This window comes from Taurulus bubalis (genome assembly GCF_910589615.1).
Source record: "Taurulus bubalis genome assembly, chromosome: 10".
Lineage (NCBI taxonomy): Eukaryota > Metazoa > Chordata > Actinopteri > Perciformes > Cottidae > Taurulus > Taurulus bubalis.
The window spans coordinates 26,811,677-26,837,467 of record NC_136598.1 but is presented as its reverse complement, the minus strand read 5'-3'; the positions used below and the strand labels follow the sequence as shown (position 1 = coordinate 26,837,467).

At 45.8% G+C, this 25,791-nt stretch overlaps 2 protein-coding genes across 4 annotated transcripts in view; one reads left to right on the top strand and one right to left on the bottom strand.

Moving 5' to 3' along the window:
• Positions 1-17,791, top strand: part of phldb1b (pleckstrin homology-like domain, family B, member 1b) — a 55,862-nt gene extending 38,071 nt beyond the window's left edge. The window contains exons 11-24 of the mRNA XM_079224942.1: positions 811-966; positions 1,842-1,952; positions 2,126-2,215; positions 3,559-3,711; positions 5,524-5,631; positions 8,535-8,645; positions 8,730-8,832; positions 9,870-10,191; positions 11,251-11,341; positions 13,257-13,403; positions 14,125-14,344; positions 15,676-15,761; positions 15,876-15,905; positions 17,641-17,791. Coding sequence (XP_079081068.1) covers positions 811-966; positions 1,842-1,952; positions 2,126-2,215; positions 3,559-3,711; positions 5,524-5,631; positions 8,535-8,645; positions 8,730-8,832; positions 9,870-10,191; positions 11,251-11,341; positions 13,257-13,403; positions 14,125-14,344; positions 15,676-15,761; positions 15,876-15,905; positions 17,641-17,781 — 1,869 coding nt within the window. The 3' untranslated portion in view covers positions 17,782-17,791. The remainder of the gene's footprint in view (positions 1-810; positions 967-1,841; positions 1,953-2,125; positions 2,216-3,558; positions 3,712-5,523; positions 5,632-8,534; positions 8,646-8,729; positions 8,833-9,869; positions 10,192-11,250; positions 11,342-13,256; positions 13,404-14,124; positions 14,345-15,675; positions 15,762-15,875; positions 15,906-17,640) is intronic.
• A 2,557-nt stretch (positions 17,792-20,348) lies between these two features.
• The window catches only part of LOC306742425 (alpha-2-macroglobulin), a 32,054-nt gene continuing 26,611 nt past the window's right edge, over positions 20,349-25,791 (bottom strand). For 2 of the 3 annotated variants that reach the window (XM_079224805.1, XM_079224806.1), the window contains exons 28-36: positions 25,341-25,506; positions 24,163-24,359; positions 23,875-24,090; positions 23,220-23,338; positions 22,230-22,320; positions 22,052-22,120; positions 21,861-21,966; positions 20,944-20,985; positions 20,349-20,480 (exon numbers count right to left, since the gene is read on the bottom strand). In XM_079224805.1, the coding sequence (XP_079080931.1) occupies positions 20,458-20,480; positions 20,944-20,985; positions 21,861-21,966; positions 22,052-22,120; positions 22,230-22,320; positions 23,220-23,338; positions 23,875-24,090; positions 24,163-24,359; positions 25,341-25,506 (1,029 nt within the window). In that variant the 3' untranslated portion in view covers positions 20,349-20,457. Of the gene's footprint in view, positions 20,481-20,943; positions 20,986-21,860; positions 21,967-22,051; positions 22,121-22,229; positions 22,321-23,219; positions 23,339-23,874; positions 24,091-24,162; positions 24,360-25,106; positions 25,228-25,340; positions 25,507-25,791 lie in introns of those variants that run through there. The other variant, XM_079224807.1, reaches the window with a different exon arrangement.

Genomic DNA, 25,791 nt, shown 5'->3' with positions numbered 1-25,791 from the left:
GTTTTCTTTCTTTGACAAATAGGAAAATAAATATATATATATATATATATATATATATATATATATATATATATATATATATATATATATATATATATATATATATGGATGGATGGTTAAACGCCAACATAAATAGATGAAAACAGAATATTTTGTTAGATTAAAAATATTTTGGAAATTGTGGAAATGCTAGCCATGTGGTTGATAGTTTGGTTAGTGACTCACTATCGCCCCTCGAGGCTACTCGTGGTATTACAGGACAGGCGACACACTGCAGCTAGCTGGCTGGCATCACATTCTGTTCATAATGCTAGCTCGTCTTTTAGAAGGTTTTAAAATAAGATTCTGGCCAGATTTTACACATTGCACCTTTTTAACGCTATTTTACTTCCTGTTTTCAACACTTGCACGTCAGTGAATTGCCTTTTCAGGCGGTCGGCTTCTTTATAAACGGCCTTTCTACCGCGTAGTGTTTGGACTATACTTTTCACATTGTAGGTGTTTATTCTCTTTCCACAAATCTTCCAGTGCAAAGTTTTATTTTAAACCTTTTAATGTCCTCCTGTGTTTTACACGTACAGTCTCTGCTCTGAAGCAGAAAGCATGTTCTTGACCGTGTTCTTGTTCTTGCCCCTTCAGCCGCGCTGGGAAAACCTCTAAAATATCTCAAATATAAAAGTTTGGGTGTTAGCAGCTACGCTAGCCTGAGAATAGTGGATGGCTTTCAGATGAGTGACGCGTATTTGGTGTGTTTTATTTTCTTGTTTACGATGATGATGATGATGATGATGATGATGACGCCTCCATCAGGACGGAGAGGCGCTGGAAACGGGAACCAAAAAGTTTGAGGACCTGGAGTTCCAGCAGCTGGAGAGAGAGAGCAGCCTGGAGGAGGAGCGAGAGACCATCAGCCAGCAGCTGCTGCAGGAGCGAGCCGAGTACCACGGCAGCGTGGCCACGAGGAAGGTGAGGAATCAAACCCCCGTCCTTCTGCAGGATCTGTTTAGTTTGAGCCACCGAGCAGAGAGGAACAGCCTCGTGTTCTCACTGCAGAGTTTATTTACATCAAAACGCCTCGTTTGGTTTCACCACGCGGAGCTTTCACATGGTTTAGTCAAGCTTTTCATTTTGTACCACGCACCAATCCACAACTTAAATACTTTCTATGTTATTTTACAGCACTGGAGATCATTACCGGTAATATTTATCCAAAGTCTCTCCTGTGTTTAAGACTCCGGCGAGCAGGAGAGCAAACGGAGGGAACGTTTTATTTTTAAAAGGCTGAACGCCGACACATTTTGAAGATTTCGTGGCATAAAAACAAAACAAAGATCTGGTGATCCATTTTCTTACAATGATCGAAACTTTTCTAGCTCGAGGTGAAAACAAAGTTTTGCCAGTTAAGTGTTGTTGTTAGCCGTCGTTCCTTTTGTGTACGTGAAGAAGAGCAAACTTTTTTTTTTTTTAAAGACTAAACGGCAACAAATATTGATGGAAGCAGAAGATTTTGCTGGATTAAAAACGTGTGAATTCTGCGAGAGAAAAATGAATCTGATGTTCCATTTTTTTAAATATGATGTAAACAGTTTATTGATTTAAAAACAGGTTCCAGGTGAGTTTTAATTTACGTTGTGTTCAGAGTGCGTGGGAAATGTAAAACTCACCTGGAGGAAAACATCATGGTCCTATTGGAGCATGTGGTAGTGTTTATATTTAAATCATTTAGAGAGGTTCTCTTCTGTTCTCAAGGCATTAAAACCGGAGGAAGCTTCTTTATTCCCTCTTTCTGGCCTCTCTGGGCCTCCGTAGTCCAGCCTCCTGACCCTTTCCTCCTCCTCCAGGACAAGGTGTCGGCTCTGGAGAGCCAGGCCCACCAGCTCGGCCTGCAGGCGTCTCAGGAGCACGAGCGTCTGGCCAGAGACCGGACGCTCACCCTGCAGATGCTGCACAAGGTACGAGTCCGTCAAGACCTTTCACCCAGAGGCTGTAGGGAGATTCAGAACGTCTGCATTTAGTCTGCATCTACATACTTATATACACTGTCCACCTCAGCGATGACTTCCTGGAATTTGAATTAAAAGACATAAGTTAAAGACGTAGTTAAACTCTCGTGTTTCCGCCCCAGGAGAAGGAGAGGCTGTCGGCGCTGGAGAAGCGGTACCACGGCCTGACGGGTGGGAGGAGCTTCCCCAAGTCCTCCACCGCCATGAGAGAGGTGAGAGGACTCAGACCCACTCAGCCGTCTCTGCCTGCTAAAGTAGAGGAGCGGTGTTGTGTTCGTGGACTGTTTGACAACACGGAGCTCGTGTCCCGGTGAGGTTTATCTGGAGGAAACATTTTAAAACCAGCGCTCGTTCCTGATGTTGAAACAGGAAGCGCTCCAGATGTTGCAGGATGCCTATAGGTCATAAGTCCCGCCCCCTAGTGGCTGGATGCAACTATAGGTCATAAGTCCTGCCCCCTAGTGGCTGGATGCACCTATAGGTCATAAGTCCTGCCCCCTAGTGGCTGGATGCACCTATAGGTCATAAGTCCCGCCTCCTGGTGGCTGGATGCAACTATAGGTCATAAGTCCTGCCCCTTGGTGGTTGGCTGCAACTATAGGTCATAAGTCCTGCCCCTTGGTGGTTGGCTGCAACTATAGGTCATAAGTCCCGCCCCTTAGTGGCTGGATGCACATATAGGTCATAAGTCCCGCCCCCTGGTGGCTGGATGCAACTATAGGTCATAAGTCCCGCCCCCTGGTGGCTGGATGCAACTATAGGTCATAAGTCCCGCCCCCTGGTGGCTGGATGCAACTATAGGTCATAAGTCCCGCCCCCTGGTGGCTGGATGCAACTATAGGTCATAAGTCCCGCCCCCTGGTGGCTGGATGCAACTATAGGTCATAAGTCCCGCCCCCTAGTGGCTGCAACTATAGGTCATAAGTCCCGCCCCCTCGTGGCTGCAACTACAGGTCATAAGTCCCGCCCCCTAGTGGCTGGCTGCAACTATAGGTCATAAGTCCCGCCCCTAGTGGTTGGATGCAACTATAGGTCATAGGTCCCGCCCCCTGGTGGCTGGCTGCAACTATAGGTCATAAGTCCCGCCCCTAGTGGTTGGATGCAACTATAGGTCATAGGTCCCGCCCCTTGGTGGTTGGCTGCAACTATAGGTCATAAGTCCCGCCCCTAGTGGTTGGATGCAACTATAGGTCATAGGTCCCGCCCCCTGGTGGCTGGCTGCAACTATAGGTCATAAGTCCCGCCCTCTGGTGGCTGGCTGCAACTATAGGTCATAGGTCCCGCCCCCTGGTGGCTGGCTGCAACTATAGGTCATAAGTCCCGCCCTCTGGTGGCTGGCTGCAACTATAGGTCATAGGTCCCGCCCCCTGGTGGCTGGATGCAACTATAGGTCATAAGTCCCGCCCCCTAGTGGCGGGACTTAGTGTCATACCTTATGAGCCACTTTGCTCCACCTGGTGACGGGTTCACTTTCAACTCTGCTGATGCCTGTCTCACTGACGTGTTCGTCTTCACTCCTCTCTGTCTGTCTGTCTGCCTGTCTGTCTGTCTGAAGGAGTATGTGACAGTGAACCAGTTGAATCAGATGCAGTACGGGATGCCGAAGGTGGAGTCGTCCCCGACGTCCCCTCTTCGTCAGCCCCTGCATTCCGGAGCCGGAGACCCCGTCTTCTCCCCTCACGGCTCCGCCCTCTCTCTCTCTGTGGAGGTGTGTGCTTCCTTCCTTCCTTCCCTCCTTCCTTCCTTCCCTCTTTCCTTTATGGATGCATTTGTTTCCCTCCAGGTTTTATTTGAATGTTTTTAGTTGTAAGAAACTGAACAAAATCGTAGAAATGTTTTTTAATTCCTCCTATGATGTTAATCTCCTCAGAATGAGTGGTGCAAACAGACATTGTTCTTGATATAAAGCATACAGATGCCAAACCAGTGACAGACTACCTGCTTCCCAGAGTCCCACTACATATATATCTTTAATCATGTCTGGGATGATGTTCACTTCTTTAATCACTGAAGCGCCTGCGTGTGTTTCATCACACGAGTCACTTCCTCGTGTCTTAAAGTGATAACGCCATAGTAAACTCCCTTTCATCAGCTCGTCTCAATCAGAGTTATGTGTAATAAACACATGTATTGTTGTTGTTTAAGCTGTTTTGGCTCCAAAGAGAATTAAAAACATGAATTGGATGAGAAGTTAAAAGTGGGTCAGTGCAGCTGCAAAGAGAATAACAATGAGACTCCAGCAGCTGCAGGCGGCGAGCTTAAAGCTGACGAGGAGGAAGCAGATATTTAAGAATCACTTTATAAGTATAAACCCCCAAAACACCTTCATTACTGTTGAGGATATGGAGGACATGTTTCACTGTCTTTGACTGCTTTCTAATCTCTGCTCTCTGTTTCCTGTCTTCCTGTCTGGTGGTCTCTGTTTCCTGTCTGTTTCCTGTCTCTGGTTCCTGTCTGGTGGTCTCTGTTTCCTGTCTGGTGGTCTCTGTTTCCTGTCTGGTGGTCTTGTGGTCTCTGTTTCCTGTCTGGTGGTCTTGTGGTCTCTGTTTCCTGTCTGGTGGTCTTGTGGTCTCTGTTTCCTGTCTGTTTCCTGTCTCTGGTTCCTGTCTGGTGGTCTCTGTTTCCTGTCTCTGTTTCCTGTCTCTGGTTCCTGTCTGGTGGTCTCTGTTTCCTGTCTTGTGGTCTCTGTTTCCTGTCTGGTGGTCTTGTGGTCTCTGTTTCCTGGCTGGTGGTCTTGTGATATCTGTTTCCTGTTTTGTGGTCTTGTGGTCTTTGTTTCCTGTCTTGTGGTCTCTGTTTCCTGTCTGGTGGTCTTGTGGTCTCTGTTTCCTGACTGGTGGTCTTTTGGTCTCTGTTTCCTGTCTGGTGGTCTCTGTTTCCTGTCTGGTGGTCTCTGTTTCCTGTCTGGTGGTCTTATTGTCTGTTTCCTGTCTGGTGGTCTCTGTTTCCTGTCTCTGTTTCCGGGCTTGTGGTCTCTGTTTCCTGTCTTGTGGTCTCTGTTTCCTGTCTGGTGGTCTTTGTTTCCGGTCTTGTGGTCTTTGTTTCCTGTCTGGTGGTCTCTGTTTCTTGTCTGGTGGTCTCTGTTTCCTGTCTGGTGGTCTCTGTTTCCTGTCTGGTGGTCTCTGTTTCCTGTCTGGTGGTCTTGTGGTCTCTGTTTCCTGTCTGGTGGTCTTGTGGTCTCTGTTTCCGGTCTTGTGGTCTCTGTTTCCGGTCTGGTGGTCTCTGTTTCCTGTCTGGTGGTCTCTGTTTCCTGTCTGGTGGTCTTATTGTCTGTTTCCTGTCTGGTGGTCTCTGTTTCCTGTCTCTGTTTCCGGGCTTGTGGTCTCTGTTTCCTGTCTTGTGGTCTCTGTTTCCTGTCTGGTGGTCTTTGTTTCCGGTCTTGTGGTCTTTGTTTCCTGTCTGGTGGTCTTTGTTTCCGGTCTGGTGGTCTCTGTTTCCTGTCTGGTGGTCTCTGTTTCCTGTCTGGTGGTCTCTGTTTCCTGTCTGGTGGTCTCTGTTTCCTGTCTGGTGGTCTCTCCAGCACCCGCCTCACCCCCTCAAGCTAGACTTAGACCTCTGGTACCAGGACCTGATGTCCGGTCAGCTTGCTGCCCCCAAGAGTGTGTCGGGCCGCAGGCCGGTTCTGCAGGTAGAGTGTGTGTGTGTGTGTGTGTATTTGAAGTTACTGTGTGGAACCTGTAACTGGTCCTGACCAGTCTCAGTGTAGTCCTGGTCCTCTATAGACCTCAGTCTAGTCCTGGTCCTCTATAGTCTCAGTCTAGTCCTGGTCCTCTATAGACCTCAGTGTAGTCCTGGTCCTCTATAGTCTCAGTCTAGTCCTGGTCCTCTATACCTCAGTCTAGTCCTGGTCCTCTATACCTCAGTCTAGTCCTGGTCCTCTATAGACCTCAGTCTAGTCCTGGTCCTCTATAGACCTCAGTCTAGTCCTGGTCCTCTATAGTCTCAGTCTAGTCCTGGTCCTCTATAGTCTCAGTCTAGTCCTGGTCCTCTATAGTCTCAGTCTAGTCCTGGTCCTCTATAGTCTCAGTGTAGTCCTGGTCCTCTATAGTCTCAGTCTAGTCCTGGTCCTCTATAGTCTCAGTCTAGTCCTGGTCCTCTATAGTCTCAGTCTAGTCCTGGTCCTCTATAGTCTCAGTGTAGTCCTGGTCCTCTATAGTCTCAGTCTAGTCCTGGTCCTCTATAGTCTCAGTCTAGTCCTGGTCCTCTATAGTCTCAGTGTAGTCCTGGTCCTCTATAGTCTCAGTCTAGTCCTGGTCCTCTATAGACCTCAGTCTAGTCCTGGTCCTCTATAGTCTCAGTGTAGTCCTGGTCCTCTATAGACCTCAGTCTAGTCCTGGTCCTCTGTAGTCCTCAGTCTAGTCCTGGTCCTCTATAGTCTCAGTGTAGTCCTGGTCCTCTATAGACCTCAGTCTAGTCCTGGTCCTCTATAGACCTCAGTCTAGTCCTGGTCCTCTGTAGTCCTCAGGTTAGTCCTGGTCCTCTAAAGGGACCCTGGTGGTCTAGACACTACCTCTTTTGTCCACAGGGGGCGCCAGAGTCTGAGGCGTCTCTCTTCTTCTTCTCTCTGGAACTCCAAAGTCTTCTTAAAAAGAAAAGCGTTGCAGAAAATCAGCATAAATCCCTGAGGATGTTTTCATGGAAGTCTTTGATCTCTAAGTGTTCCTCTGGTTTCTAGAAGTCTGGAACCTCTTCCTCACGTACGCCTGAGTAACGGAGACGTGGAACCATGACGATGGCTGAATTATTATTATTATATAAATCTCCTTTATGTGATATATATTATAACTATATATAAATATATTAATAATATATTTATAGCAAAGACAGTTTCCCCTTTTTGAAGCCTCTGGAAACTAGAAAGTAAAGTTTACTTTATATTACCCATCAGGTAAAAACAGGGAGACCAGATGCATGCTGGGACTTTTTGTATGTTGCTTCGGTGTAAAACAGGAAGTCTGTTTTTTGTGTGTTTTTGGGATAAAGTTTAGAATAATCGCCACAAAACTTCAATCACTCAAATGAATGTGAAGGCTTTTAAGCCACTGCTTTGAACACACACACACACACACACACACACACACACACACACACACACACACGGAAACTCCCACAGTACATGAATACAGCATTAACGTATCAAAGAGCTATTTGCTGAAAGAGACTGTGTGTGTGTGTGTGTGTGTGTGTGTGTGTGTGTGTGTGTGTGTGTGTGTGTGTGTGTGTGTGTGTTCTCTTTGATATTTTCTTGTCCGTCTTTTGATTCAGAAACATAAACTTCTGGTTCAACCTTTTTGATTTATTAAATCCAGCATTTTATTTTAACGTCTGTGTTCATCTTTTAACGCATTGTGGGGTACAGAGGGGCTGGTGGGGGTCTCATGGGGGTCTCATGGTCTCATGGGGGTCTCATGGTCTCATGAGGGTCTCATGGGGGTCTCATGAGGGTCTCATGGGGGTCTCATGAGGGTCTCATGAGGGTCTCATGGGGGTCTCATGGTCTCATGGGGGTCTCATGGTCTCATGGGGGTCTCATGGTCTCATGGGGGTCTTATGGTCTCATGGTCTCATGGGGGTCTCATGGTCGTCTCATGGGGGTCTCATGGTCGTCTCATGGGGGTCTCATGGTCTCATGAGGGTCTCATGGGGGTCTCATGAGGGTCTCATGGGGGTCTCATGGTCTCATGGTCGTCTCATGGTCTCATGGTCGTCTCATGGGGGTCTCATGGTCGTCTCATGGGGGTCTCATGGTCTCATGAGGGTCTCATGGGGGTCTCATGAGGGTCTCATGGGGGTCTCATGGTCTCATGGTCGTCTCATGGTCTCATGAGGGTCTCATGGTCGTCTCATGGTCTCATGGGGGTCTCATGGTCTCATGGGGGTCTTATGGTCTCATGGTCTCATGGGGGTCTCATGGTCTCATGGTCGTCTCATGGTCTCATGGACTCATGAGGGTCTCATGGTCTCATGGTCTCATGAGGGTCTCATGGTCTCATGATGTCATGAGGGTCTCATGGTCTCATGGTCGTCTCATGGTCTCATGGGGTCCAGACCTCTTGGTAGGACTTCAGACCTCATGAAAGCCTCATAGTCACAAGACTTTATTTATTTACTAGTATGTATCACTACTTGTCAGTAAAACACCAGGTCTGCTTCAGGGCCTGAAGGACACTCTGGTCCTGGTCTCGTGACCCCCTCTGGACTCTGGTCCTGATCTCTGGTACTGGTCTCGTGACCCCCTCTGGACTCTGGTCCTGATCTCTGGTACTGGTCTCGTGACCCCCTCTGGACTCTGGTCCTGGTCCGTGACCCCCTCTGGACTCTGGTCCTGATCTCTGGACTCTGGTCCTGGTCTCGTGACCCCCTCTGGTCCTGATCTCTGGACTCTGGTCCTGGTCCGTGACCCCCTCTGGACTCTGGTCCTGATCTCTGGACTCTGGTCCTGGTCTCGTGACCCCCTCTGGTCCTGGTCTCGTGACCCCCTCTGGTCCTGGTCTCGTGACCCCCCTCCTCACGCTGCTCCTCTTCCCTCAGGTGTTCCGCTCCAAGCTGGACAGCGACCCGGGTCTGGCCCCCCACCAGACCCGGTCCGGGTCCGGGTCTCCTCTGCAGCTGGGAGCAGCGACGCTGGGACGCAGCCCCAAGGTGCTCGTTGGCTCAGTTCATATCAGCATGATGGGGCCCGGTCTCCTGGTCCTTCACTAACCCCTCTGGTCCCCTGCCCCACAGAGCCCCCTGCTGGCGGCCGGCAGCACCGGCAGCCTCCCCAGGAACCTGGCGGCCACGCTGCAGGACATCGAGGCCAAGAGGCAGATCGCCCTGCAGCAGAAAGGTAACGGGCTCTGGGACACGGGTAGACTTCAGTGAGGGGCCACAACCCAGCGGGTTATTATAAAGGATTCTGGGTAACGCACTTAAAGGGACAGTACGGGTGTTTAGAGGTGTGACTTTTACTGTAAAGTGATCTCTATCAGTTTAAGTGAACGCTATATATATATATATATATATATATATATATATATATATATATATATATATATATATATATATATATATATATATATATGGTGTTACTGGTGTTGGTTCCATCCAGAGGTAACTTTCACCAGAACTAGACGGCGGCTCATTTCAGACTCTCTTCATGCAACGCTCCTCTTCATCATCCTGCTCCTCCTCTTCATCTCTGGCGTCTCGTTAGCCCCTCCCCCCTCCTCCTCCATTTCTTTTCATCTTTTTCTTTTGTCTGTAACATTGAAATCTCTCTTTCTTCTTCCATCAATCTTCCATGAACGTTCCCGCTGGAGCAGAATGAATCTTTTATGTTGGGCGAGGAGCTCCTCCTGCTTTTCCAGGACGAGCTCCTCACCCGTCATCATGCGCACCGGCGGTTAGAGCCTGAGCTGTGACGGGGCTCTGTGGGGGGAGTACTGGGACAGCTTTACTGGGAGAGATACCTGGTTCATGTGTTCATGTTCATGTTGTCTCATCGCTAGCGTGGTGGATCTTCTGCAGGGTTCTTACGCTCATGGAAAACCTGGAAAAAATGTGTTTTATTCATGTGTTCATGTCGTTCATTTACGCTGAGTTTGAAATAATGAATATGCTTTTAAAAGAAAGACTCAAAATATAAGCAGGCATACATACAGGCATCTATATAAATGTTTATTCTTTTAATCAAACTATTGTCTCATTCATTTGTGTCATTTAAGGTTTACTGTATGCTTTGTGTTCTCATTGTTAGTTTAAATACTACATTTACTCACTTTTTACTGTTTACACCCAGATTTCACTAAATGTTTGTCATGGACATTTGGTTAAAAGTCATGGAAACCCATTGGTCAGAATGCGTGTGAACCCTGCCCCCTACAGGTCACCAGGTGATCGAGGACCAGCGCCGCCGTCTGGCTGAGCTCAAGCAGCGAGCGGCGGTGGAGGCCCAGTGCCAGTGGGACGCGCTCCACGGCTCCCAGTCCCACCTCGCGCCCTCGTCACCCTCCTACTCCCCCGCCATGGTCTACGGACACGGCCCCGCCGGCGCCCCGCCGCCGCTGGTCCACCACTCCATCCTGCACCACCACCCGCCGTCAGCCGGGGAGCAGCCGTACGACACCCTGAGCCTGGAGAGCTCCGACAGCATGGACACCAGCGTGTCCACCGGGAACAACTCGGCCTGCTCGCCGGACATGTCCAGGTACAAGTACACAGAGTACACAGAGTACACGCTGGTTATGAGAAGTACGCATTCAATCAGGACATCAAGCACAGGGGCGACTCCTCTGGTTGTATAGAAGTCTATGCTTCATGTGCTAAAGCTGCATTCTCTCTCTGACCACCAGGGGCGACTCCTCTGGTTGTATAGAAGTCTATGCTTCATGTGCTAAAGCTGCATTCTCTCTCTGACCACCAGGGGCGACTCCTCTGGTTGTATAGAAGTCTATGCTTCATGTGCTAAAGCTGCATTCTCTCTCCTGACCACCAGGGGGCGACTCCCCTGGTTGTATAGAAGTCTATGCTTCATGTGTTAAAGCTGCATTCTCTCTACTGACCACCAGGGGGCGACTCCTCTGGTTGTATAGAAGTCTATATAAATGACTCTACTTCTCTTTGATGTATTCCCTCAGTAAACATTGTAAACATGAGTTTATGTCTCAATCTCTAGTTTCAAGTCTTCTTCAATAAAGCATGATGTTCATTTAGTAAATGATGGTCATTTAGAGTCAAACAGACCATAAAGCAGGGGACGCTTTAGGGGCGGGGCTACAGAGATTGTCTCTCTTGTGATTGGCTCTCGTCCTCCTCCTGGTGATCAAGCTGTTCTTTGCGTAACAACATCTGTCGGCTCAGCAGGTCCGGCGGTTCGATACCTGTTAGTCTCTCTGAGCAGACTCATTAACGCCGTGTGTTGGAGCTTAAAGGAGGAAATAAAACAGCCGACTGTGGTTTTTAAATACCGTGTTCCACTTCCTCACAGCAGAGATGAATATTAAATTAAGAAACACAGGAATGGTTGTGAGCTAATGGACGCTTCTTTAAATGGTTCCAGTGAGATTAAGGCTTTTGATGGTAAACACACAGGAGATTTAACTAATGGTTCTCATGTCGCACAATTAATCCAAATAATGTGTAACGTTACGTGTAATATGCAAATATTCATCACTCGCATTAAGAGGGTTGGTTGCGTTACGTGTAATATGCAAATGAGGCGTTGCTGTCCCCGTCGCCATGGTGACAGCGTCTGGTGTCTCCTCAGCGTCGGAGGAGCGGACGCCATGAAGATCGAGGAGATGGAGAAGATGCTGAGGGAGGCTCATCTGGAGAAGGCCAGGCTGATCGAGTCCCGGGTGAGACTGCAGATCCATTGAGTCTGATCACCTCTGATTGATCACCTGATCAATGCGTCATCGCTCTGATTGATCACCTGATCAATGCGTCATCGCTCTGATTGATCACCTGATCAATGCGTCATCGCTCTGATTGATCACCTGATCAATGCGTCACGCCGAGCCGCCGGCTTTCACTCATCTTTATCGGCCGCCATGTTTCAGGCGTCTTCTTCTCTCTTTGTCCTGATGAAGAGACGGAGACACTAACGATTTGACCCAGTCCAGTTTATCTTTAGTCTACTGAGTTTATCTTTAGTCTACGGAGTTTATCTTTAGTCTACTGAGTTTATCTTTAGTCTATCTTTAGTCTATTGAGTTTATCTTTAGTCTACTGAGTTTATCTTTAGTCTACGGAGTTTATCTTTAGTCTATCTTTAGTCTATTGAGTTGATCTTTAGTCTACTGAGTTTATCTTTAGTCTATCTTTAGTCTATTGAGTTGATCTTTAGTCTACTGAGTTTATCTTTAGTCTATCTTTAGTCTATTGAGTCTATCTTTAGTCTATTGAGTTTATCTTTAGTCTATTGAGTTTATCTTTAGTCTATTGAGTTTATCTTTAGTCTACTGAGTTTATCTTTAGTCTATTGAGTTTATCTTTAGTCTATTGAGTTTATCTTTAGTCTATTGAGTTTATCTTTAGTCTACTGAGTTTATCTTTAGTCTACTGAGTTTATCTTTAGTCTACGGAGTTTATCTTTAGTCTACTGAGTTTATCTTTAGTCTACTGAGTTTATCTTTAGTCTATCTTTAGTCTACTGAGTTTATCTTTAGTCTACTGAGTTTATCTTTAGTCTACTGAGTTTATCTTTAGTCTACGGAGTTTATCTTTAGTCTACTGAGTTTATCTTTAGTCTATCTTTAGTCTATCTTTAGTCTACTGAGTCTATCTTTAGTCTATTGAGTTTATCTTTAGTCTATTGAGTTTATCTTTAGTCTACTGAGTTTATCTTTAGTCTATTGAGTTTATCTTTAGTCTATTGAGTTTATCTTTAGTCTACTGAGTTTATCTTTAGTCTATTGAGTTTATCTTTAGTCTACTGAGTTTATCTTTAGTCTATTGAGTTTATCTTTAGTCTATCTTTAGTCTATCTTTAGTCTCTTTAGTCTACTGAGTTTATCTTTAGTCCATCTTTAGTCTACTGAGTCTATCTTTAGTCTATTGAGTTTATCTTTAGTCTATTGAGTTTATCTTTAGTCTATCTTTAGTCTACTGAGTCTATCTTTAGTCTACGGAGTTTATCTTTAGTCTATCTTTCTCTTGTTATGAAGGTGTCCTCTGAAGAGTGAGGAGGTGAGAGTGAGGAGGCAAGGAGACTAGAGTGAGGAGGCAAGGAGACTAGAGTGATGAGGCGAGGAGACTAGAGTGATGAGGCGAGGAGACTAGAGTGATGAGGCGAGGAGACTAGAGTGAGGAGGCAAGGAGACTAGAGTGAGGAGGCAAGGAGACTAGAGTGAGGAGGCGTGGAGACTAGAGCGATGAGACTAGAGCGAGGAGGCGAGAGTGAGGAGACGAGATGAGGCGAGACAAGGAAACACCCATAAGTGAAGTATTTTATCAACGTCTTTATAACCACTGAAGTGGCCAGACAAGAAAATGTCTCCTTGATTCCTCTCTCCTTCAGAGGGACAGACTTAGGAAGCTAATTGCCATGCGCCCTCTGACTTGATCACAATTCAGAGTTTTACCCCTCCAACTTTTTCACAGTGATGTTTGTGTCAGGAATACATGAACCCAGTACTTGTACTTGTGTGTACTCCTCCTCGGTGTGCACATTGTACAGTACTCTGGTTTAGAGTGCATGCCGGCGGTGGAGTTCATGCTTTTATAAATGCATGAAGCTGAAGCGTGAACATATTTAATGGACTCCTGCAGGAGAGAGAGACGGTGGCTCGCCGGCAGATGCTGGAGGAGGAGAGGAGGAGGAGGGAGGAGGTGGAGAAGAGGCTGCAGGACGAGACCTTCCACCGGCAGCAGCTGGTGGAGAAGGAGGTCAAGATGAGGTCCAAGAACTTCTCTCAGGTAGGGGTGTGTGTGTGTGTGTGTGTGTGTGTGTGTGTGTGTGTGTGTGTGTGTGTGTGTATATATTAATATTTGATATTAATATATCAACAGATATGAATAGTTGATAAGTTAATATTGAGCTCTTACGATCAGTATTTCATGGATACCTGCTTTACACGAAGCGCTGTAATAAGCCTCCTTCATCCTTCCTCATCTCTGCACCTTTAACCCCTCCCTCTAAACATGTAACCCCTCCCTCTAAACCTGTAACCCCTCCCTCTAAACCTGTAACCCCTCCCTCTAAACCTGTAACCCCTCCCTCTAAACCTGTAACCCCTCCCTCTAAACCTGTAACCCCTCCCTCTAAACCTGTAACCCCTCCCTCTAAACATGTAACCCCTCCCTCTAAACCTGTAACCCTCCCTCTAAACCTGTAACCCTCCCTCTAAACATTTAACCCCTCCCTCTAAACCTGTAACCCTCCCTCTAAACATTTAACCCCTCCCTCTAAACATTTAACCCCTCCCTCTAAACCTGTAACCCCTCCCTCTAAACCTGTAACCCCTCCCTCTAAACCTGTAACCCCTCCCTCTAAACCTGTAACCCTCCCTCTAAACATTTAACCCCTCCCTCTAAACATCTAACCCCTCCCTCTAAACCTTGAACCCCTCCCCCTAAACATGTAACCCCTCCCTCTAAACCGTTGACCCCGCCCCCTAACCATGTGACCCGCCCCCAGGCCCGGCCCATGACGCGCTACCTGCCCATCAGGAAGGAGGAGTTCGACCTGCGCTCCCACGTGGAGTCGTCGGGTCACGGCGTGGAGAGCTGCTTCCACGTGATGCTCACCGACAAGATGTGCAGAGGATACCTGGTGAAGATGGGCGGCAAGATCAAGTCCTGGAAGAAGCGCTGGTTCGTCTTCGACCGCCTCAAGAGGACCTTCTCCTACTACGTCGGTAAGGCTGCTAGGAGGGAGGAGGGAGGAGGCATGAGCGAGGAGAGGCAACAAGGAAACACATAAGTGAAGTATTTTACCAACGTCGGCTGTTTAACACTGAAGTGGAAAGACAAAAAAAAGTCCCTTGATTCCTCTCTCCTCTCCTTCAGAGGGAGACTTTAGGAAGCTAATTGGTATGCGTCCTCTGCCTTAATCACATTTCAGAATGTAACCTTCTATAAAGAAGAACTTCCCCTCTTAACGTCATGACTGAGTTGTTGCTGTTAACGCGCTCTAGTCCTCGTGGCTCGGTTCCAGAGAGCAGGGCTTTTATTTTGAAGGGTAACGAGGCCACAGAGAGTCGACTGGAGCTTCAGGGGTTAACCTTGAACGTGAGTGACGCGACCTTGAGAGCGCTCTGTGATGAGACGCTCTGGGACGCTGGTTCTGCTCCTTTGAAGTCCTCGTGAAGGTTCTGGTGAAAGGAGGAGGAGGAGGAGGGGGAGGAAGGGGAGGAGGAGGAGGAGGAGGAGGAGGGGGAGGAAGAGGAAGAGGAGGAGGAGGAGGAGGGGGAGGATGGGGAGGAGGAGGAGGAGGAGGTGATTGAGATGCACAAGCGCTCGCCCTCGACCTTGAACGACACGCCGCTAACTCCTTTTATCACCAGCTGTTTTATTTAGTAGTTTCTTGTGTTTCGGGGTAATTTCATACGGCGGCTGTTTGAATGCTTAAGAGCTCGTTAGCCGCGTGCTAATAGCCGCGTGCTAACGGAGGAGAGAAGTGTTGTTCCTGGAAATGAAGCGCTGCCGCTTCCTACCTACACTTAAGTTGGCTTGTGGGAGTGTTTGTGCCGGAGGAGAGAGAGAGAAGGAAGAGAGGAGAGAGAGAGCGGGAAAAGGAGGGAGAGAGAGAGGGGGAGAGCGAGAGAGGGGGGGAGAGAGAGTTCCCCATCGGTTCCTCTCTGCAGTTCTTTTTCAGCTGATGAAACAAACTGCAACTCTGTACCAGAGCAGCGTAAGAATGCAGTCGAGTCTGAAAATACAATGAGAGCCATCGCTTTAAAACAGGGAGGAAGAGGAGGAGGAGGAGGAGGAGGGGGGGCGGGGAGGGGGGGCGTCTCCATCATCATCATCATCATCACAAACCATAAATTGGTCATGATCAAAGTTCTTCTTTCCTTTAAATGGCCGTGACGCGTGTTCCTCCTGTCGCTGTGCTAGACGCACACATATATATATATATATATATATATATATCTCTATATATATATATATATATATAGATATCTATATCTATATATATATATCTATATCTATATACGTCTATATGTATCTTTGTATCTTTCCTCAGATAAGCACGAGTCCAAGCTGAAGGGCGTGATCTACTTCCAGGCCATCGAGGAGGTTTACTACGATCACCTCCGCAGCGCCTCCAAGGTTTGTCCTTTTCTTTCTTTCATTTAAAACACCTTTCTGCACATTCTCTCTTTTTCTTTTTCTTCTTTCTTTCCTCCCGTCTGCGTTTTCTTTGGCCCCCGGCTGCCGTCACAGAGGGGATTTCTCAACCTGAACGTGACCAGTGTATGTATCACCAGTGCTCCCAGTTAAACCCCACTAACCCTCCTCCCTCAGCGCGGCCCAGTGATGCATGAGTCAAGTCTGGAAGCATTTGTTTGTGATGTGAATCGCTCGCCCCGCCTGATCCCTCCCAGTGTTCCCAGTATAAACCAGAAGAAACCCTATTACATCTCATTATGTTGTGTATTTCTTTACCTGAGCCGGTGAGTCCAGAGCCTCCGGAGGGATTCACTCATTTTTAACAAAAAAAACACGTTTTTCTTACAAGCTGTAAAAAAAACAAAAAAAAAACGCCATTATCGTCAGATTGTAATCTCTCCAACGGTCCTTGAACACATCATGTGTGACTAACAAATATGTCGGAACAAGCAAAAGTTAATTAAATTAAATTTTGCCACAAATAAACTGTTTACTTTCACCAGATTGTGTTAAAATCATTAAACTCTGAGTGAACTATGACGTCATGTGACCACGAATCAGAGGCGTTGCCTTCAGGAAGTGAACTCAGAGGGTTCTGGGTTCTATTCTATACAGTCACCAGCTTCAGGGACGCGACCCAGAACGTTCTGCAGCCGTAGGCGGCGTTTTTGGCCGTTTCTCTTCTTCGTGTTCCGCGACGCTCGACTTGAGTCTCACACGTCCCGTCATCTGTTCCTTATCTCCGACTTCAAGCTGTGTGTGTGTGTGTGTGTGTGTGTGTGTGTGTGTGTGTGTGTGTGTGTGTGTGTGTGTGTGTGTGTGTGTGTGTGTGTGTGTGTGTGTGTGTGTCGGCCTGTCGCGATGCGCCTCACTCTGACTCTGTGATCGACTCTGGAACTTTGATTCTACTTGTTGTCACTTCAGATGTCACAAAGCTGAGAGAATGAGAAAAGTCTGATGCCGTTAGCTGACAGAAAGATGAAGAGGAGGAGGAGGAGGAGGAGGAGGAGGAAGAGTGATGCAGACGAGTGGAGCTCGGTACTCTGATTCCTAAAACTACAAAACAGCCCTTCAGATCTGTGTTTTTGGATAAAGCTGCAGAGAGGCAGTAATTTAGCTTTTTTATTTTAGGGCCATAACAAAGCCACTTCCTGTCTCATGCAGGACTTTTACATTCCTGTCACAGAACTCAGAAGTAAATAAAATAAATAAAACAGAGTTTTAAAGCAGATGTCAAGCTTTTGTAACTTCGTTAAATAAATGAGAATAATAAGCTGTTAATGACAAATGTATTAATACAAATGTTTATGTATTCAGTGTTAAATAATCTCTCCACACGCTTTGGAGCTTTTTACTTTTGTCTCTTACTCTGAACGTTAGCCGCTGACGGTTAAAACACGCTAGCCGCTGACGGTTAAAACACGCTAGCCGCTGACGGTTAAAACACGCTAGCCGCTGACTGTTAAAACACGCTAGCCGCTGACGGTTAAAACACGCTAGCCGCTGACGGTTAAAACACGCTAGCCGCTGACGGTTAAAACACGCTAGCCGCTGACGGTTAAAGCGCGTCAGCCGCTGACGGTTAAAACACGCTAGCCGCTGACGGTTAAAACACGCTAGCCGCTGACGGTTAAAACACGTCAGCCGCTGACGGTTAAAGCGCGTCAGCCGCTGACGGTTAAAACACGCTAGCCGCTGACGGTTAAAACACGCTAGCCGCTGACGGTTAAAACACGTCAGCCGCTGACGAGACTCTTGAACATCAATGCTAAGCCTCCAGAACCAGGTCTGACTCTAGCTCCTCCCCTTCTGCCCCCAGAGCCCGAACCCGTCCCTGACCTTCTGCGTGAAGACCCACGACCGGCTCTACTACATGGTGGCGCCGGCCGCGGACGCCATGCGGATCTGGATGGACGTGATCGTCACCGGGGCGGAGGGATACACGCAGTTCCTGAACTGAGGACTGTTTCCTGTTTCCTGTCCACAGCGCCTTGCTTTACTTTCATTATTTTATGTTATTTTTATGTTTTCACCTCCACATTTTTCTACGTGATTCAGTTTGGATTGAAAAAGGGAGCCACACACACACACACACACACACCCCTACCTGTGTATATAAACCAAAATGTATACCTGTCAGACTTTTAAAAAGCCTTTCTATATTGCCAAATGGAGATCTTTTAGTCACTGTTTGTTGACATTTTTTGTATTTTGCTTTCTTTTTTTACTTATAGAGAAAATTGCCAAATGACATAATGCCAATGTTTTGTTTGTGTTCCATAAAGACCGAAAGAGTTTCAATCAAAGGGTTGAATCTATTTGAAATGGTGGTATTCACAGAGCTCGTAGACTTCACACTGAAACGTTCTCCTGAGCTACTTCCTGGTCACATGACATTCACCAAAGGACTTGTTCAGACCTCACTGTGGTTCCACCAATACGGGTTATTACGTAAAAATATTACTCCACTAAACCCAGAATAATTAAATACGTTTCAGGACTGGTTTGATCTTTTGTGGCGGAAATCCTCCTTAGTGCCCCAACGGTATGAAGCTGGAGACGGTTAGCTTAGCATAAAGACAGGAAGCAGGTGGGGGGGGTTCATGAAAATGTTATATCTCATTTGTTTAAACAAAGAAATGACAAGTTGTGGTTTAGACGATTGATCCCACTCTCTTATCTGAATGCTAAATATGACGCTGGAGACAGATAGCTTAGCATAAGGACTGAGAAACCGCTAGCCTGGCTTCGTTTATTTGGGGACAACGACATGGCTGAATAGCTAGCTCGTCTCGTCATTAACTGACGACCGTATGCAACGTTATTGACTTTTAATCTTGCTAACGTAGCGTTAGCTTTACGGCTGGAGAAGCTAAAGATAATAGAAATATCTTGCATCGAAGGCCCGTCCTATTTACTGGAACAGTTTACGTTTCCATTGCATAAGAGCATTATGGGATGGAAACCATTGTTCCCAGTGTTAACGAATATTGCAAAAACACATGAAAATGTAAATTAATTGTTTTTTGCTTGACGTCCTCGGAGTTAAAATGTCTTTAGCCTAGCTTAGCATAAAGACTGGAAGACGCCACCCATTACTTCCTGACCAGTTGGAGGACGGGACGGTATCGAACACCCGGTGTATTGGTCTGACCATAGTGTCCACATTCTCACTCCGTTGAACACGCGCCATCGTCACTGCCGGCCTGAACCACTAGAGGGCGCTACGAGACCACAGGACCGACAATATGGACAATTCTGAACTGTGCCTTGCCTGTTGTTGCTGTTGTTGTGAGTCCAGCGCCGCCTCGCTGTGGACGGGTTCGTTTTCGTGGTGCATTGTGGGGGATCTACTTCACGCCAAATCACGGGAACTGCTTTTGCCGAAAATAACCGCAGAACAATACAGATTAAAGTCTGAATGGAGCCTGGCTCAGGCGGAGCGCGGCTATGCTAACGTTAGCGTCATTGTGGCGTAAACACATCTGATCCAACAAATTAGATATTGCAACTTTTTTTATTTTCAACTACGCAAATTTCACGTCTTTCCCAACGTTGTAGATTATATATAAAAATAAAAAGGTGATATGACATTAGATACTCTTTGGAAATTTGGTATAATATATATATATATATATAAAAATATTGATTGTAGTCGTTTGCCTTATTACCTAAAGGTTTATTTTCACGCGTCAGCGACTCCCCACTGTGAGCCGAGTATTGATCGTCACGTTCTAATGGATCGGCGTGAAGTCAACGGGACCGTTATTGTTTTTGTCGACGCGGAGGACGAAGTACGGCGTGATGTTCTGAGCGTGTGGAGCTGTGTTTAGTTTCATGTGACGGTAATTTATGGTTGTGGTGCCTGAGATAGTGACACGTTTACTTCTTTTAAATAAAAGAAAATATACAAAAAGAAGACTAGTGAAAAGACCTTAATATATTCTGTCCTTTGCCTTTACTTCCCCGCACAGCTAACGCGTGCTAACCAAACTATTCGACACCGGCGAGGCTGTTAAATCACGTTGTGGAGCGTTAGCCGGTAAATACGTTAGCTGGTAAGTGCGTTAGCGTGGTCGTCGATGTTGAAAAGAAAGGAACTTAAATATGCTGTAAAGAGGATGCCTGAATGAAAAAAAAAATATTAAATTGTGCTATTGAAATGAAACAGTATTGTATTAAAGAGAAGTACAATTTTTACTTATTTTTGTCATTTTAGAACATTTTATTGTGTCAGTTACATTTCATATTGTCTGGTAGTGACATATCAATCTACCTGTTAGTTGTTTTTTTAAACTGGTACAGAACGACTCACCTAGTAGATCCTGCTTCACACACACTGGATCCATACTGTGTTATTGGTACCTGTATGTCTCATGCGTTGGCTTCACGTATGAATAATATGGATTTTGTCAAATCTATTAAAAACAAACAGAACTGTTAAAGAATATCGTCTGTTTTTCTGAAACTCAGCGGGTTGTGAAGGTTCCAGTGTTGAGGAGCGACTGGTGGGTTGTTGGTTCATTACCGGAAGTGGAGATCAACCACAATGAAACGGGTTTTAAAAAGGGACTAAAGAAGAAGAAGTTCCTTTCTTCCAGCTGAAAGACGTCCCGGTGAAGATCCACCCGGAGGTTTACAGCTGGTTGACGTCGTCGTCTGGAAGGAAAACACGATTTAAGAGAAATAACATTCATTCAAGTAGTTGTGTTGAAACTATACGTTTGATGTTTGATAAAAAACGTTCTGGACGAATTGAATTAAGTTTTGGTTCCGCTTAAAAAAAAACTGCAAAACGCTTGCGTGCCACTAGGGGGCGACGTCAAGCATTCATCAAATACCACAGAAGAAGATTCTTTGTGATCAAATGATAGTTAAACTGGACAACTATATCTTTATTTATACTGATTTATTTTGTCTTTCTGGTGCACTTTACCTCGTCTAGTCACATTTGTGAGTCTCGTGAAATCTGCATTTTAGTTTTCAGAACAATTTCGTTTGAAAGACTCAAAAGGAAAATATCCGTTTTTAAAAACATCTGGAACCTCGTGAGTTTAGTGGTACATCCTGTGTGGTACTTTTAAGTCAATAATACACGATAGGATGTATGAACACTACTCACGCTCTGCACAGGGGGAGGTGTAGTCCGTGACGGCCGCGTCGCCTGAAAACAAAACAGACACAAACGCAGCGTCACTGACAGTCAGGGCGTTCGTTTCGTTCACCCGGAACCAACAAACACCAACCAGTTTAGAGATAAAAAAAAGATATATACACACACACACACACACACACACACATTTTGATCAATGGATTTCCATGACTTTTCACCAAATTTCCATGACTTTTCCATGAATTTTACCCAAATTTTCATGACTTTTCACCAAATTTTCATGACTTTTCACCAATTGTCCATGACTTTTCCTTGGCTTTTAACCACATTTTCATGACTTTTCCTTGGCTTTTAACCACATTTTCATGACTTTTCCTTGGCTTTTAACCACATTTTCATGACTTTTCCTTGGCTTTTCACCAAATTTCCATGACTTTTCCATGAATTTTACCCAAATTTTCATGACTTTTCACCAAATTTTCATGACTTTTCACCAATTGTCCATGACTTTTCCTTGGCTTTTAACCACATTTTCATGACTTTTCCATGAATTTTTACCAAATTTTCATGACTTTTCACCAAATCTTCCTGACTTTTAACCAAATGTCCAATGTAAACATTTAGTGAAGTCTGGGTGTAAACAGTAAAAAGTGAGTAAATGTAGTATTTAAACTAACAATGAGAACACAAAGCATACAGTAAACCTTAAATGACTCAAATGAATGAGACAATAGTTTGATTAAAAGAATTTTAAAAAATCAAGGACTTTTCCAGGCCTGGAAATAACCATTTTCAAATTCCATGACTTTTCCAGGTTTTCCATGACCGTAAGAACACTGATATATATATATATATATATATATATATATATATATATATATATATATATGCCAACAGCACCACATCGTCTGCAAAGAGGCGCTCACTTGTCTGGTAGTAGTCGTAGACTTTGACCACGGCCGGCTTCAGGTTCCTGACGGGAACGTCCTCCTCCAGCGTCACGAAGTGAGACGTGTCCTCGTCCTTCTTCAACTGCAGACGCAAAACACGGCGATTAAAATGGATATAGTTCACATTCATGAGCGTGATGAACTGAAAAGGCGGTTGAGCTTCGCACCCCGTCTAAGTAGATGTTGATGAAGCCTTCCTCCACGTCCACGCGCTTCACCGAGCGGTCGCTCTCCAGCTACCACACACACACACACACACACACACACACACACACACACACACCAAAAGATATGAGCGGTTGTCCGTTGTGTTTATTCGAGCGTCTCCCGATGGACAGAACTCACCATCGGGAGAGAGATTTTATCCAGAATGTATCCAGAGAGCAGTTTGATGTTGATGATGACCATGTTGGTTTCCTCTCTTCTGCCCCGGTACCTACACACACACACACACACACACACACACACACACACACACACACAATCAAATATTAATAATAATAATCAAATATATATATATATTATTATTAATATTTTATTTGCAAAACAAGTATTTATATAATATATATATTGTTTTTTTTATTTATAAAATAAATACATATATATAATATATATTTATTTTATAAACGAAAAACAATATCTACATATATTTATTCTATAAGTAAATACAAATATATTTACATATAACATACATTTACATAAGTTTATTTTATTTTATATTAATATTCTTTTTATGAATAAAATAATAATAAAAAAATATATATTGTAATAATGAGTTGCAGTTGGTGCAACAATAACACCAACAAAACATATTTTTGCTGAAGGTCATCTCTGAAGGTCAAGGTCATTATTTAAGCCCAACAGCTTTCTGCTTCTTTCTTGTTGTTCATAGTCAAAACTCCACAATGTCGTTGATGCAGCTTCTTGTTGGTATTTAATAATGTTATGTTATGGCGGTTGCTGAATGAAAATAAGGCATTTCCTAAAACGGATGTTTACGACCCAACAGGGACAGAACACATTGAAACTTTCTACGTTTCTTTTTGGGTTTTATCCACAACACAGGTGAAGAAATGATTATTTCATGTTTTTATATCTCTCAACACCTGGAAATAAACACGAATAATTTAACTCTTATTTAGAGGAAGACAGAGACAGAAACATTATCCAACCAAAAAACTAAACTTGTTTTCCCTTTTCTTAAATCAGACAGACACAGAAACAGAGACACACACAGACACACACACACACACACACACACACACACACACACACACACACACACACACACACACACACACACACACACACACACACACACACACACACAGCTACCTGACTGCCACCAGCAGGATGACTTTCGGTCGGCTGACGCTGCATTTGGCTGCGATGTGGGTGGAGATGTTGAAGGAGGAGAAGTCTGCAGGAGGAGGGATGTTGTAATGCATCGAGATCTACGGAGACCACGAAGAGATCAGAGGTATTAATATGACACTTATTCTGAATAAAGCTCTAAATAAAAACTACACTACAACGAAATGGTGCAAAAGTGTATCTAGTGTAACTAGATTAATAAAGACATGTGAATAGTTTTCCCTCCACAGATTATTAGCACTAGTACCCATAAAACCTAACAATGCTCATGTTCCCTGAATGCATCATATCAATGGCCAGAACATGAGACTGATGCAAGAAAGAATGTGTTTACCTACAAGAATAGGAAAGAAATGTGGATTATATTCTGAATTAAGCGTCTTTTTTATATTAAATATACAGACGGAATAAAAAAGTATATAAAAAGTATTTAAATGTATTTACATTGCACCAGATGAACATAATTCAAGTGGCCAAAAGTGATTAAAGTGTTATAAGTGTTTGTGGTCAGCTGGTTGTGCAGCCTGACAGCGGCGGGAAGGAAGGACTTTCAGTGTAGTCTGAACTCTTCGTAAGCATTAAGCCGGGTGTCATCCGGCGGGTCGTGGGTTCGTACCTGGGCCAGCACGCAGCTCTGGCCCCGGGCCCGGACCGCGTACTCCCCGGGGCCCTCGGCCAGCGGCTCCTCCTGGTACAGCAGCCGGTTGCTCTGGTCCACCGAGAACTCTTTGTTCGTGCCGCCCGCCGACGTCACCGCCACCGCCGTGCCGCCCTCCTCGCTGTAGGTGGCGGCGCCGTACTTGGCCAGAGCCTGCAGGGCCACCACGGTGTCCTGGGGAAAGAACATGGGTTCATGGGAGGCGTCCAAACCCGAAAACCGCACCCCGCTGGTCTAAAGCCCAACCTGCGTGGACGAGAACCCCCCGTACGGGTTCTGCTTCTGGGTGAGCCAGCGGACGATGCCGGAGCAGTAGTCCAACCCGAAGCCCGGCGTGGGCGGACCGGAGAGCAGCGCCAGCAGCACGTAGGAGGTCGTCTCCACCTCCAGGGAGTCCAGGCCTTTCCCAGAAGCCCCGGCTCGCCTCCAATGGCGGGCGCCCCCTGCCGGTCAATAAAGGGCATTACGGCCGTTTTCATATTTTACATTTTCAGAACGGGAAAGTATATTGTTGACACTGTACGCAGCAAAAGGTCAAAGACAACGTGCAACTATACAGCAGGGAGTCAACTTAAAGTTACTGCGAGCAACTTTCATTGTTGCGTTGATTCTGGCGCCCCCCGGTGGACGGATGTGGCAGTGCTCCCAAGCCTCACTTCCCTTCCTTTCAGTCTTCTCCCTGATGGTTTGGTTACTTATTTAGGTCTTATGGTGGCATCGGTCACACTTTGAGATCAGAATCAGTTCAATGTTCCTCACAGCACCTTTAAATGACACTTCAACTGCTTTCAGCTCTTATTTCTTTGCACCGACACTTCAACTGCTTTCAGCTCTCTTTTTTGTACACCGACAAAACTGCTTTCCCTCACTACATGATAAACGACACTTGAACTGCCAGGTCTGAAAGCAGTTGAAGTGGTTGAAGATCACCTGGAGTCTATTCACCAACCTGACACTTCAACTGCTTACAGCGCACACACACACACACACTTCAGCGTCTCCACTTCCAACTAACATTTCAGCTTCTTTTTAGCGCTTGCATGTCAGTTGAAGATGAATATGAAAGCAGTTGAAATGTCAACTCTGTTAAAGTGACACTTCAAACCCGTCAAGAAGAAAAAAGACAATTCACTTCAACTGCTTTCAGCACTTCAACTAAAACATTTTCAGCACACTTTATCACCTACATCTCAGCTCCTTTCAGTGCTTAAACGTCAGCATCTTAAATTGGCACTTCAACTTTATTCAACACTCGCACTGGACCGTCTACCTCTGTCAGCTCTTCCAACTTCATTCAGTCTTTCATTCAGACTGAAATACAGAGGAGTTGAAGTGGCAAACTTGTTTTTCTTTTTTCTCTGCCGTTTCCATCTTAATGTTTCTCTTGAACGACCAGACGCGTGGACGTCGCTTCGCTTCCTCACCTTGCGCGTCGGACTTGTGATGCAGGTGCGTGACGAGCTTGCTCTTCATCTCCTCGTCCCCGGCCAGAGAGAAGCTGTAGGCCAGCAGGGCGGCGCTGTAGAGGTTCTCCAGCCGGCCGGCCGCCGCCGCCCTCAGGCAGCGCAGGCCGTTCTGCACCACCAGGTCCTGAGGCAGGAGGGGGGCGGCAAGCTAGTTTAACACTGATGTCCATGAGGAAATGCTAATCACGATGCTAATCGTAATTAGCATTTCCACGAGGAGGAAGAGGAAGAAGTGGAGTTGGAGGAAGAGAAGGAAGAGGAAGAAGAAGAAGAAGTGGAGGACGAGGAAGAGAAGGAAAAGGAAGAAGAAGAAGTGAAGGACGAGGAAGAGAAGGAAGAGGAAGAAGAAGAAGTGAAGGACGAGGAAGAGAAGGAAGAGGAAGAAGAAGAAGTGAAGGACGAGGAAGAG